Source organism: Laetiporus sulphureus (genome assembly GCF_001632365.1).
Source record: "Laetiporus sulphureus 93-53 unplaced genomic scaffold LAESUscaffold_3, whole genome shotgun sequence".
Classification (NCBI taxonomy): Eukaryota; Fungi; Basidiomycota; class Agaricomycetes; order Polyporales; family Laetiporaceae; genus Laetiporus; species Laetiporus sulphureus.
In genome coordinates, this window is record NW_024468512.1 from 989,010 (window position 1) to 1,002,515 (window position 13,506).

General features: G+C 52.6%; 6 protein-coding genes across 6 annotated transcripts; 2 read left to right on the forward strand and 4 right to left on the reverse strand.

The window, feature by feature from the left end:
* Positions 1-111: 111 nt before the first annotated feature.
* LAESUDRAFT_692353 (uncharacterized protein) lies at positions 112-2,811 on the reverse strand. Its single transcript, XM_040906122.1, has 11 exons — positions 2,774-2,811; positions 2,559-2,719; positions 2,315-2,509; positions 2,187-2,263; positions 2,050-2,134; positions 1,852-2,001; positions 1,709-1,797; positions 1,540-1,661; positions 769-1,484; positions 497-720; positions 112-446 (listed from the first exon to the last, which is right to left on the reverse strand). Exons 2-11 carry the CDS (start codon positions 2,715-2,717, stop codon positions 260-262), a joined length of 2,004 nt encoding a protein of 667 aa, XP_040769207.1. The 5' UTR covers positions 2,718-2,719; positions 2,774-2,811; the 3' UTR covers positions 112-259.
* A 288-nt stretch (positions 2,812-3,099) lies between these two features.
* LAESUDRAFT_710962 (uncharacterized protein) lies at positions 3,100-3,841 on the forward strand (the record flags this gene model as incomplete). Its single annotated transcript, XM_040906807.1, has 4 exons — positions 3,100-3,110; positions 3,162-3,314; positions 3,391-3,488; positions 3,549-3,841. 4 exons carry the CDS (start codon positions 3,100-3,102, stop codon positions 3,839-3,841), a joined length of 555 nt encoding a protein of 184 aa, XP_040769208.1.
* Positions 3,842-4,690: 849 nt separating this feature from the next.
* Positions 4,691-6,419, forward strand: LAESUDRAFT_720709 (uncharacterized protein). Its single transcript, XM_040907870.1, has 6 exons — positions 4,691-5,092; positions 5,148-5,287; positions 5,349-5,444; positions 5,497-5,648; positions 5,722-5,771; positions 5,831-6,419. The coding sequence occupies exons 1-6, from the start codon at positions 4,927-4,929 to the stop codon at positions 6,028-6,030; spliced, it is 804 nt and encodes a 267-aa protein (XP_040769209.1). The 5' UTR covers positions 4,691-4,926; the 3' UTR covers positions 6,031-6,419.
* LAESUDRAFT_272150 (uncharacterized protein) lies at positions 6,280-7,483 on the reverse strand. Its single transcript, XM_040901799.1, has 2 exons — positions 7,469-7,483; positions 6,280-7,411 (listed from the first exon to the last, which is right to left on the reverse strand). The coding sequence occupies exon 2, from the start codon at positions 7,334-7,336 to the stop codon at positions 6,410-6,412; it is 927 nt and encodes a 308-aa protein (XP_040769210.1). The 5' UTR covers positions 7,337-7,411; positions 7,469-7,483; the 3' UTR covers positions 6,280-6,409.
* Positions 7,484-7,939: 456 nt separating this feature from the next.
* Positions 7,940-11,107, reverse strand: LAESUDRAFT_720713 (TPR-like protein). The gene is made up of 11 exons (XM_040907871.1): positions 10,587-11,107; positions 10,346-10,519; positions 10,081-10,291; positions 9,745-10,030; positions 9,553-9,684; positions 9,406-9,502; positions 9,096-9,349; positions 8,682-9,040; positions 8,500-8,617; positions 8,312-8,440; positions 7,940-8,221 (listed from the first exon to the last, which is right to left on the reverse strand). The coding sequence occupies exons 1-11, from the start codon at positions 10,930-10,932 to the stop codon at positions 8,003-8,005; spliced, it is 2,325 nt and encodes a 774-aa protein (XP_040769211.1). The 5' UTR covers positions 10,933-11,107; the 3' UTR covers positions 7,940-8,002.
* A 63-nt stretch (positions 11,108-11,170) lies between these two features.
* Positions 11,171-13,471, reverse strand: LAESUDRAFT_692364 (T-complex protein 1). Its single transcript, XM_040906123.1, has 8 exons — positions 13,335-13,471; positions 13,195-13,280; positions 12,794-13,131; positions 12,556-12,737; positions 12,372-12,498; positions 11,826-12,318; positions 11,443-11,767; positions 11,171-11,389 (listed from the first exon to the last, which is right to left on the reverse strand). Exons 1-8 carry the CDS (start codon positions 13,411-13,413, stop codon positions 11,355-11,357), a joined length of 1,665 nt encoding a protein of 554 aa, XP_040769212.1. The 5' UTR covers positions 13,414-13,471; the 3' UTR covers positions 11,171-11,354.
* Between the last annotated feature and the right edge of the window lie 35 nt (positions 13,472-13,506).

The following is a 13,506-nucleotide window of genomic DNA, read 5'->3' on the forward strand; positions in this document are numbered from 1 at the left end:
GTTGTTCCCGTCACAGCTTTCAGCTTCCCGACTGATAATCGATCATTCCGGTGCACTGGCTTGATATTGCACGACAAGCCACCACGACTCACTGCATCAGCCAGTCTCCAGCCCCGCTCGGTACACAACCGATGGACGAGCGAATAATCATATTCATTTTGCAACGACGAAGTACTTGTAAGTAGCAAAATACGATGACGATCAACATGACCACAAGTCGTTCGTGGATTGTCCGATATGTAGCGAATAATAAACATGACTAGGCGGCATGGTGAGAGGGATGAATACACACGCGGCCCTGGGTGTGAGCGAGCCATTCGCTCTCTGTAAGCTCCCCTATAGGAAGCGATTCTGGGAGCAACAACACCGGCTTTGAGAAGAGAAGCTCGTGATCAGGATGCAGATAGACGTCGCCGTCCTCGACGCTGGGATCTTCTATCGAGTGTCTATTATTCGCCGTTAGCCGACAGATTGGCTAGACATCGTCACCACGTACTTCAGACGCACGTGCTCTTGCACCACATACACAGGAAGAAATCGCGCGGTCCAATTATCCGTGCAAAGCGAGCAGCACCACAGGTGTTTACGTTCGCGCGCCGCATGAAGCTCCTCGTTGTTCCGTGCTTGGACTTCCTTGACCATGGCGGCCCCGTCCTCGCTGGCAACATCCCATACGCGGCTGTCCGCACTGTCATGGGAAGACGACCATTCATGCTGTACCTGTGTATGTTTCAGCGCGGCCCAATATATGAATAGTACCATACACACCGCCGCGCGCCATGACATGACCAGCCTTGTTTCAGGCCTTGATAGATTTGTGCAACTGAGCATGATGTCCATCTCATCCATCTCATCCATCGTTGTCCGGGAAGGATTTTTGCCGCAAAGCTCAACAATCTTCCGAGCAATTGGGAGCACAGTAGAAAATCCCAGTCTGCTAGATTTAAAGGCTCTGCAACGCCCGGTCTGGAAGGCAGCTCGCTCGTACAATCCTGTAGGGTCCTCATTATATGGTGCCCACGCCGGCCTAAGACAGCGGTGGGCTATTACTTGAGGGTACGGATAAATCTTCCCACAATGAGCGCAGTTGAAGTATGCTATGGCCAGATCGAGGGGGTTCCCGTAGCCGTCGTCAGGGAAGTCTTGTTTCATCAGATTATGGAGGGTCGCCTTCACATCGCTTTGCCATTCGTCGATCAGAGAGGGCAGCAATTGATGGATCATATTGAGCGTCTCTTCGTTATCCACGATTGTATCCCCCGGCACGTCGATGATTGCCCTCATCTGTGGCATGAGGACTAGATCAACGACCGTTGGATTGAATTCACTTGCAGCGGTTCTTCTAGGCGTCATGTAGTCGTCTGCGACGAGGGAGGAGATCCGACTCATACGACGCAAGAAGACCTCCCTCCTCTCCTCCTTGAGACGTTGCTCTTTGATATCCTCCATTACTGCAACCAAGTCTGCGCTGATCTTCTGCCAACCTATTCTTCGACCACATCAGCACGTTCATCAACTGGAGCAGAGACTACCACTGACCGCGTTCAGTCAATGGCCTCGAGGTCCGTACGTGGGCATGCTCCGACAAGGGATAGAAGTCCCTACTTGTTAGTTTATTAAGCTCTTCCGTCCAGCCCATGTCGCGTAGCTTGTCGACAATGCTGCCACACGATAAGTCAGAAACTCAGCATATAGGGTGGTTACTTACGAATGTAGTCGGTCTTGTCTTATTTGCTCTAACTCTGCTGCTCGAGACGCAACCTTTACCTCGTACCATATCTTGCATAAGGGGGCATGCTGATGCATACTGAGAGTCAGACAACTGTTCGATCTGATGAAAAGTATCTTCACCTCTTCGATCTGCTTCACTCGCATCCGATGATTGTCAACCCATATTTGCCATGAGGAAGTGTCTTTGGATAGTTGCTTCCAAGCCTGCATGATGTCTTCGTATTGCTTCTTATGATACATCCGCCAACGATGACGGCCAGTGGAGCTAATCTGTTGACATTATTAACCCTGTGCCCAGCGGAAACTGGTGAAACACACATCGTTAAACATTTCAGCACGACTTAGAGTAATAGCGGAATCATGGATTTCTGACGGAAGCTCGAAATAATACGATGGAACGATACTGGAATTGACGTCAGCAACTAAATCTGCATCATACAGTCGGTCAAACATACAGCGACTTCTTGCATGTTCTGCAATATCGAACATTGAACTCCCAGATTATGTTATGGATATTTGTTCTCAAACAACCCTGGGTTAAAGAGGCTTAGCAGTTTCTCGATGTATGCCATGCGCGACTTACATGGCAATAGGGAAAAAAGGCCAGATTCGCGTACGCCGGTTCGCTGAGGTACGGCGGACAGTCCGGTAAGCCTTCGACATGTTGGCGAGAGACCTTCCACAAGTTTGCGGACTTTCGACTCATGAGGAACGTCCGGAAGTCCTTGGTTGTCCTCGCCAAATTCAATAAATCACGAGGGTGCAGCTGGCTAAAAATCTATTCTAATGCGTCAGCCTACGGTCGCCTTGGATGCAAGTACACGCACCTCAAACAACACATCAAATGGCATGTTCAGTATGTCTTTCAGTCCTCCCCGCTTTCTACGGATTACTCGGCGAGGAGCCTCGGTAGGTGTTCCTACGACGGGGCCAACCACATTTGCAAACGCGTCATTCACGGCGACCTTAGCTTTTTTACGTGCCATCCCTTTTCTCTGGAGTTGAGAGTTCAGCATATACAGGATTACGATGCAGAGCTCACGTCTTAAATTGCGCTGTACTGTTCAGTGTTGAGCCAGGAGGCGCAGGCCTTGTCCCTGTCTCGAGCGTGTGCGATCCACACGCTCGGCAAAGGCCGAGCGACCGTCCACAGTCTAGTTGTTTCGAATATTGTGGTTCATTCGTCCACTGCACTCGGCTACACCGTTCATCGCCTCGGAAAAAAAACGCTTCAGTAGAAAGTACCTAACCAGTGTACTAGCATCAGTTCCCTCACTCCACGTGCTTGGCGATTGGCACCAATTTCGACGAACGCGGAGAAGCACACCTTCATCACACGCGCTACGTTCTGGCCTGTTCTTTAACACCATGTTCAAAAAGTAAGCTTCCGTATATTACATGCATTGAGCTATTACGACTGACTTATCTAGGTTCCACCCATCTTCAGACGTTGCTGGGCAGACGAGCGTGAAGTCGTCGGTGCAACGATCAATCCGCTCTAGCCTACTGTCCCAATGGAAAATCGATCCAGAAACGCTCGAGCAGATCTGGCCTAAGAAAGAACCTCTGACTCTTGTGAAGTGGTCAGTGCAACTGATCCTCTTCGCGGTTTCGCTGATCATGCTGATCGCATGATCCACAACCCCATATCCATGATAGCAGAGAACACATCTCCATATTCACCCTGCACGGCGAGCCGCTATTCTTTCAGCACTTTGACGGACCGTTCTTCCCAACGCTGCGTCTGCTCCACAAATGTATGCCAGCATCAGCCTCATGCTCTCGTTTTGGTCGCCTGACGGTGCCTCATGTTATAGACCCGTTCGTACTGCCTATGGTCAGGATTGACCGAGGAGCGATTCGTTTCCTCCTTGCTGGCGCACACATGATGTGTCCGGGTATGACATCCGCGGGAGGTTACTTGCCTCCTGCAGAGTCTGCTTTACCTGTGGGTACACCTGTGGCGATTCACGCGGAAGGGAAGGAGCACGCAGTGGGTATCGGTATCACCAAGATGGATACCGAGGAGATGAAGAAGGTTAACAAAGGAATAGGCGTAGAGACCGTGACATACATTGGGGACGACTTTTGGGCATTGCAAACGCTGTAAGGAGCGCGAAAGTGTACTCACAGCCTGTCTACCAGATCATGATCGAGCAACGCATTAATGGATAGGACTCTCTCTGCGCATCTGCAGGTGACCAGTGTATTGCTGGGGAGTCTGATCCACAGCAAACCTTCGTTCGGGACCACTACATTTGGACAGCCAAATTTTCAGCTTCTGATCACGTCCTTTGTTCCATGCGATTCTTCAATGCGTATATTGCCTAAATACTTCCATTCAGTGCGTGTGCCTCTCCGTATCTCCTTGTAGACTATCTCGCCTGAAATTGAACGCTCAGTCAAATCTAGATCGCTTCTAGCGATGTAACACGGTTGTTTTCATCAGCGAGCTTACAACGCTCTTTCGCCGCAACGGATGGCCTCGACCACGAAGAAGGGCTGAACTGCAACCCTACTTCCCCACATACCAGCTGTGCTCTTCACCAGCGGGCGACAGCCTGCGTGCTCGACATGAATTTAATGATTGATTGCATTTAATATGACACCCCTGAATTGCGGGGAACATGCAATCATATCGTCATTCGACGCATTTCACCTTCAAGGCCTGCAGGACCGTTAATCAGTATGACGATACCGACATGCCTCATAGTGCATCATGCATCATGGCCTACATACGCGCAGATCGCGACACATGAATTCGGAACCAAGTACGGCTGTAGTTGTATTTCATATCTGATATATAGAAAACCACTCCGCCGCGCACAGCCCGCTGAGTGTCCTCTCATGAAGCGCCGATACTACATAATAGCATTCACTGTGTTATCGCGAGAATGCGGAGCGCCCCTCGTGTGTGCGGGACTTGATCACTCAGGACCGGCGATTGCTGGTCGTGTGAGGAGACCGCATGCGAGATATCGTTTTTCCCGAGACGGAGACATCAATGAAGGGACCTTCTTGAGACCTTTCATATCGGTTTCGGAGGCTATTGGCTCCCGAGGCAACCACAAATGGCATTAACTTAGACACCACGCTGCCAACCGCCAGGAGTCCGACAAGGTTTTCGCTCAACTTGTTATTTCGCCGTCCAGCGCTCAGCTCCCGCCAACTAGGCGTGCATCAGGGCTGGGGATAATGTCGGACGGACTTCCATCCTTCGGTTATGCTGGTGCCTTTGTTCCCTCGCGTAGTCGGAAGAAGCGCAAAGGCAAGGGAGGCGTGCGGTCGGTGCAGCCGTCCGTCTTGATGGACCGGACCATGGAGGAAATTGCGACAGGCGATTGGTTGCAGCAGTGTAAAGGTCCGTCGCCGTGATCATACCGTTCTAGACTTGTAACAACGCATCCTCTTTGCAGAGTACGTCAAAGACTGCCTTGATACCTTGCAGATCAAGTCACCCGAGGTTCTTTCTCTCGGGTTGGGCAGCCCGGTGCTATCACGCGATGCACGCGCACAATTAGCTTTCCTCCTGGCCGTCTGTGATGGTCTGTCTATAGTGTGTGTTTCCCCGAATGTGTAATCCCGGCGAGGCATCAACGCGTGTTCATGATCTCCAGGACCGCACGAGCGTATCTATCTACGACCCCGTCTTCACGGACGAGGATATAGACCTTCTAGACACACTCAGGGTCACCCGCCTAACCGAGGACAAGGCATGTTTCGCTCCTGGTGTCCTTAGAAGGCTCGCTGACCTCCAATTGCCAGCGCGCGGCCTATAGACTGCGGGCACCTACCCTCGTCTTCATGCCGCATTGTGACGTGCAGCTTTACGAGAACCTGTTACGAGAGAACTGGTCACAAGCAGGCCTTCCCAACCTCGTTCTTATCGCTAACCGCCTAAGCGAGTACGCCGACAAGTACGTCTCTGATGACTCGCGCTGGGACCTCCGTGTACACGAACTTGACTGACGTGCTTCGATTTCCCAACAGCGTCCCGACCCGGAAGCTCTCCGTAGAACACCCTTGCGTCTGGCGCCTGAGTGAGCTCACATAACCTTCCTCAGCTACCGCAATACCCGTTGACACACATTTGTATTAGCCGTAGCACGCTATCTCGCTGCCCGTGCTCTCCCGATCTGTCCGGCGTATCCAACGGCGTTCAACAACACATCAATACAATATGCACGTGTGAGTGATATCGGAGGTGTGGGGGACGAATGGTGGGAACTGCCGCTCGCTCATGCCCCTGGGGCCGCAAATTTTGCTGATGCGAGAAGGGAGCGCGACCTTCCATCCTGACTCATCGGCTTGAGACCGCAATGCGTGCTCGCTTCAACGCCGCTCTACTCTATCGGCAGCGAAGCCCTGTTAACGTGGTCGGAGCTCATAACCTGCCACGACGGCAACATATCAGATATCGTTCTAGAGCGCTGTAGCAAAAGAAGCCAATAAATAAAGACCATATCTTCTTACCGAGATCCCCAAAGTATAGATTAGATTTCTAAACTTACGTATGACGGCAGCTGTCATTGTGACATCGCAACACCCTGTGAATACCACTAACCGAACAAGGAAGAGACAATACTATGTAGAGACCGAAAGCACGCACACAATTATAGTACGACAAACGGGTTCACGCCACAAGAATGCAACAGGGAGCGGGGAGATGGAGCAACGACTAACACTGTTGGTACACGGACGGGCCATAGACACGGGCAGCATGGACAGGATTATCAACATGGGAAGGCAGAGGGTCGAGTCCAAACGGGTAGAAATAGGAGTCGTCCGTGTCAACATAGACTTGAGGTTGACGAGAATGCGAGCGTCGCCGCCTCTCTGAAGGGAGGGGAACAGAAGCGGGATCGAGTGGGCAGATCGATGACGTAGAGTGGTCGAACGGTGTTGCAGGTGCGTCCGACTCGTCGTCAGATGTGTCCTCTATGGCATCTGGAACCGGTAAATCTTCCGTGTCGTCGACGTCGTAATAGGGTAGAGGATCGTGGTACAAAGGGGAGCTGGCCTCTAGAAGGGAGTCTGGGGAGGAATCTAGACCGTACCAAGCCGAAACAAGCGAGGGCCGAACAGGCGGATAAGGAATAGGGTAGGGGATGGGAATGGCATGTGGATTAACATAGAAGCTGGATTGGTCGACGAGGTTGTCTGAAGAGGACATGGGCGAATACAGAGGACTCAGCGGTTCGTCATCTTCATCCGGAGGTGCACCAGACATAGAAGTCTCTAGTCCTCCCTCTTCTGCATCCAGATCGTCGTCTTCGCCAAGGTCCTCGAGAAGCGAATCCAACCAATCATTCTCAGAGCCACACACGCCAGCGTCACGCGAGAGGGCGTCAGGGTCTGGAAACATAAAGGCAACCTCTTCTTCTTGATCACACCCTTCGTCTTCAACGCGCCTATACACATATGGTACATCAGCTTTTTCAGGAGTGGCGATAGGTGCCGGGGTATGAGGCTGAACAAGAGAGTTGCGTAAAAGTACCCAGCGATGCAAGCTGCTGCTATCCTTGACGCCATTGACGGAGGTAGACAGCAGCTTGTTGCGGGCCATAGCGAGGAGAGACGGAGATTGCGAGGTTGACTCTGTCATCGATGCGGAAGAGGAGGACGGGTAGAGCTCAATAGTGGGTCGGTTGAGCGACACGAAAGCGATAATGGCTGTGTTCTAGGGGCGCGACGACCATGAACAACATTAACGCAGCAGACAAAAGGCAGGACATACGAGACAACGGTGGGGTGTTACCGGTGTATACGGTAGACGATGAAGGGCTCGAACAGGATGGTGCCGTTCGTCGATATATGAACGGATTTGTCGACCATGCTTGTTTCTATGCTCGCCGGACTCGGGGATGGGACAATCGGGGCGAGACAAGAAAGAAGGGGTACCGGGGGGACGGGGGCGCGGCGAATTGTCGTCTTAGACGGACATGGTGGTGATGGGCGCGGGGAGAGTGGGGAGTCAAGGCAGAGTTGGGTGTTCTTATAAGAGTAACATGCTGTGACGCGCCGACGGTGACTCAATAGCTAAAATAGGAAGCGCCCGTCGCTGTGGTTCCACTGCCTCGGGCGTTCTCGGCCGTTTCCGTGCGGCTATTCGCTGAGCGCGCCTGCCGGAGTGGCAGTCGCCTTGCGTTTGGGTGGCTGAGCCTATCGCCGCACACGAGCACGCCAGTCCTCGTCAAGTCATCAAATGGTCTCTCCGCCGCTATGTACATCCTCCGAATCCACTCGCCAGAGCACACCATCAGCCGCCCCCTCATCCCTCATCCATCACGTCCGCTTCTGGGTCCCTCACCGTCTCCAGCAGCTTTCGTATTTTGTCCACGCTCTTCGGCGACACATCCCGGGCCACGGCGAGCAGCTCCGCCGACTTGACATTGTTTCCTAGCAGCCGATACGCCTTCGCAAGCTGGAATATCACATTCGACTCCTCCGGTGATGTTTCGCGCAACCTCTCCAAATCTTTTACCGCTGCCTATTCGTCACACACACCAGTTGTCACGCCGCAACGCGGATCACCATCAGCCGACGCCCACCAAACGACAAAGTTTTAAAAACCACTGACCGCGTATTGCTTTAGTGCGATAAGAATTTTGGCCCGACGGTAGCGCACAAGTGCATTCTCTGGCGACAGACGGACCGCTTCGTTGAATAGACTCAGCGCCTGATCTCGGTCTCCTAATCGCTCGGTCACCTATCACACGACGGGTCGTCAGCGTTAAGCGATGCGTTCCCTCGTGATGTTGCACCTACCATACCCACGCACCCTAGCAAGACGGCGTTTCGCGGGTGTATTTGTAGGGCTTTCCGATAGTGGTAGTCCGCGAGTCGAATCTTGCTCATCCGCATATAGCATGTGCCCAACCCATACCTGCGAGACCCGCGACAGCGCACAGATAAGCATTCATGTCAGTGGCAGTAATAAAATAACCCACCAGGCATTGTAATGTCGTGGATCAGCACGCAGAGCGGACTCGAAAAAGTTGATTGCCTTATCCACGTCTTCGTCGATCGACTCGTGTCCGCTTAGTGTATATGCGTATGCGCAGTTGGGATCAAGTTGTGCTGCTCGCCGAAAGCAGGTCAGAGCTTGTGGGCGTTCCTTTTGCAGGGAGAAGCAGTTGCCGACGGCAATCCATGCTTGCGGAGCTCTGGGATCCGTGGAGACCAGCTCCTGCGCGAGAAATGACAGCTTCACATTCTCCTGCCGGTGCCATAGAAGTGTCGAGAACACCTCCATATCCCATAGCCGATACGGCTCGAGATTTCGCACTGCCTCAAACGCGCGTTCTGCCTGATGAGAGACATGAGTCGGGGTGCTGTACGCTATAACGTGAGACGACACGTACAGCAACGTACTCGCCCAGTTCGTAATGAGCTTTGCCCACCATCGCCATAACCCACGCTGACCATTTCTGTGACATAGGTAGCTTCTCCAGTTCATCGAGACACGTTCGACAATCGTAGAGTGCCATCGCTCTGGCCGCACGAGCGAACATGCGCATCAGTTCATATAGTTGGAAGTCAGCGAGCTCTGCATCGTAGGTTTCCTGCGCCCCCTCCTCATTCGTCGAGCTTAGTGTACTGGGCCCAGCAATTGCATCTGAATATACAGTGTTTGAGTTCTACAATGCGGCAAGTCAGTTGACAAGACCTCACCTTCTGGTAAGGATTCCTCATCAGAACCGGATTCTACAGCATTCACACGCGTGCGACTTTGCAGACGCCGTCGGCCGCGAATCGTCGCTTGCTGGTACTTTACAAATGGTGAACAAATGGAAGTGGCAGTGGGGCGGTGCAGCTCACTTTGGCTGTCACTGGCTTGTTACCTAGTCCATTCAATAGACGAGTGCTACGCCTAGTCATCATGCCACCGACAGGCTGGGGGTGTGCGGACTTGCCAACCCCCAATTGTGACCTAAATGAGATCGCAGCAGCCTGGGCAGGACCAGTAGATGAGAAGATGTTAGCAACTGCCAGGGCCGGGCGCGCGCGTGCCTTTAAACTTTTCGGTTGATCTCTCTGCCCCAGCAGGAGCGTGCCCGTAGACTTTGATGGCTTTAGGTACACGTTCGAGTCCGCGGCATTGGTGGAAGAGGGTGCCGTACGCTGCCGCACAGTAGAGCGCAGCTTCTTGGTCACCGGGCCCGCCTCATCTGCTGAAGAAAGAGGACGCACAGCTGGTGGATGCACGGCCAACGAGCTCGTTGGTTGTGACCGGCTGGCGCGTAAGGCACCTTGATGGAAGGATCCCTCGGGGTCAAAGGAAGACTCGTCGGTCGTCCTAAGCGAACATCAGATCAATCAGCATTACAGATGCCTCGATTTGCCCACATTGAGTCGTGCAGACCCCCAACATGCTCCGAATGTGTTGGCAAGCCTACATCGGGCTTCCAGCCGACAAATAGGTTACCGCCGTTGCCAGCGTCAGGTGTGAAAAATCCGGCACCTGTGGCAACTGGTACAGGTCTATTGAAGTCTGATATCGCCTGCTTCGTTGGTGGTCGCCGCGGCGGGAAAAGGTCATCAATCTCGAGGATGTCGCCTGAAAGAGGAGCAATCTAGTACCGTACGAAGCATTCGCGTACTAACTACCCACCTAATGAGCACAATCCTTCGAATGCTTCCCACAAAAAAGGATTGAGGGCCAGGGCTTGGCGGAAGCTAGGAATTGCTCGTTCAGGAAGGTTGCCCTTCATGGCTGTCGCACCAGAACGACAATGTAGCACAGATTGTTCCGGGAACGACTTTGCTGCTCGCGAGCCCATGGATGCTAGAGAAGGGATACACGAGAAAACGCGTGAGGGATTTAATAAGATACTGAATGCAGGGAAACGGACGCGTTGGCTTATACGACGGGTCTCGTAGGCTTTCTTCTAGCGCTTCTCGAGCTAGTCTGTTTTTCCCCAGCGCTGTACAGCATTTGGATTTGATTTCAAGGCATCCACTACACCGGACGCTGGATGGTTGGTCGACAAGATGATGTGCCGAGTGCGGCTGGCCAGATCGTAGCAATGCTGTGGCATACAGATGCCGAGCATCATGATTGCTTGGGTCCATAACATAGTACCGCTCAGCGTAGAAGACAGCAGACTTGTGAAGGTCCGCATCAATGCACGACCATATCAGAGAGGCGAAGCGTTGACATATGTGAGGAGTGAGCGATGGATTGCCTTCGTGCTGCATGGAGTCCTAGCGCATGGGGAGCGAAGACCAGCTAATCAAAAGGCCCTCGAGAGCTCAGCAAGAGTAGCCAAGAGGAGATAACGCGAAGATGAGACGTGCTGGTCGCTAGCGACGTTGAGTGAAGGCAAACAGCAGGACGAAGCTGTAATGGCTGGCCGCCCTGCAGCGCTCAGACTCAACCGCGATCCGATCACATGTTCGAAGCCGCGTCACCGATACGCGTTACGAAACGTGACGTGTCTGATGTGGCCCGTGCTTGTAACTTATGTGATCCGACCATATACAGAGTTGCAAGTCTCCATGAGTGCGACGCCGGAGATGATGTACAATATACGCAACAAGTCGGAAGAATGACGAACTACCCTACTTGTCCACCGTATGCATATTCTGCAGCTTCGTTTCTCCCTCCACCCCAACGAGGCTCAGTGTGCGTGGGGATCTGGCTCACCCTTAGATTCTACACCGACAACAGTCAGCAAGTAGTACCTCGACTGGCACATGCACACTTACCTGGTACACATTGTATTGCATCGTCAATACGCAGAAGCGATACAGCAGCCTCAAACGCCGACTTCAGGCTGCGCACTTTGCTCACAGTCGGTTCCAGAATTCCCGCAGTGACATTGTCTCGTACTTCGCCGTTCAGAAGGTCGAGACCATAGCGCATGAGTGCCTTCTTCGGATCGCCCGCAGGCGCATTCTGTGCTGCGTTATGATACGCGCGGAGCTTCGCGACGAGGTCCGTAGAATCCTTCGCAGCGTTGACAGCAAGGGTTTTGGGGATGATGAGAAGAGCACTTGCGAACTCTGCGATAGCGAGTTGTTCCCGCGAACCCTACAAGGCATTATATTTAGCATGAGGATCATAACAGAAAATTATCACCGATACGCACCAGTGTCGTCGCAAAGTTCTCAAGATAGATGGACAATGCTGTCTCAACCGCCCCTCCACCAGGCACCACCGAGCCGCTCTCCAAAGTGCGCTTAATAATAGACAAAGTGTCGTGCAGTCCCCTCTCCATCTCGTCCAGCATGTAGTCATTTGCACCCCTCAAGATGATCGATGATGAGCTGACCACCTTCGTACCCTTGATCAAGATTAGTTCGTCGTCTGATATGCGTTCCTGCACGACTTCATCGGCGGTCCCAAGGTAGCTGGGCTCGAACGACTCCTCGCCCTCCAGGTTTGCAAGGCTGGACATAAGCGTACCGCCCGTGGCCTTGGCGATGCGGCGAAGATCTTCCTTCCGACACCGGCGAACAGCCATTGCACCAGCCTCAACGAACTCCTTGAGACAGAGATCGTCGATGCCCTTTGTTGTGAGAACCACGTTCGCGCCTGCTGCGAGAATCTTACGGATGCGCTCTAGCGTGATTTCAGCTTCTCTGTAGTAGCTCGTCAGCTCAAGCAGAATGACCACCGCATTGATGAACAGCACCTTTTCCTGATGTCCTCCAATTGATTCGGGTCATCCACAAGAATCTGCACACCGAGCTGCATACGTGCCTTCTGTAGATTGATATCTAGACAGGCGATCTTGGCATTTGTGATGCGAGTCTTCATCGCTAGACAGCACACATTTTAATCTCAACCATTACTCTGCGATATGAAACTCAACTTACCTTGACTCGCAACCGTGCAATTGAGCGCGTATCCTCTGACAAATACGGATTCCCGAGCACTTCGACCGTGCGCCTTCAGAATGTTCACTGCTTTCACTGGGTACTTGACATCTCCACGGCTGTTGATGGTCTTCACCGCTAACATCGCATCTACCGCCATAGGAGCGAAGAAGTCATCGTCACTAGTGACGTTAGCTTTAAATGACACGTGAGACACCGTTGTAGGCGGTCCACTCACCCGCCGATGATTTTGCTGGACATGCTGGTCTTTGCAGCGTTGATCAAGGCCTCTCTACCCAATGCATCAACCTTCACACTGAGCTGATCCTGCATGAACTTGCATGCTTCCCTGCATGCAAGCTTGTAACCTGTGATGATGGTGGTAGGATGGATCTTCTGCTTCACGAGCTCATTTGCTCTTCTCAGCAGCTCGGCAGCTATGAGTACAACCGAAGTCGTGCCATCGCCTACTTCCCGATCTTGCTTTTGCGCAAGGTCCACAAATACTCTTCCCGCAGGGCTCTCGACAGCAAGAAGAGATAAAATGGTCGCGCCATCGTTAGAGATTGTGACTTCCTAGCGATGCAAATCCCTCCGTGTAAGCTTCATCTACCACTTGGACTTCATGAAGAAACGCACTCCGATGTTGTCCACCAGCATCTTGTCCAGACCCATAGGTCCTAAAGAGCTTTTCACGATGTTTGCGATCGTTTGTGCAGCAAGGACTGTCGTCCGTCACATTCAGCAAAGATAAGACCTGCCTTGAGCTGGACGCGTACCATTCTGGTCACGGACATCTTGCCCAGAGACCCTGTCGCCTCCGAGAAATGCGCCAGCACGAGGGTCACGTTGAAACATGCTGAGAGGTTGAGGTTGAGACGAGGAGATGCAAGTGAGCAGGAGCAGTCAAGAGTCAAGGCTAGGACGCGTGATCACCACTTCGCACTCGAA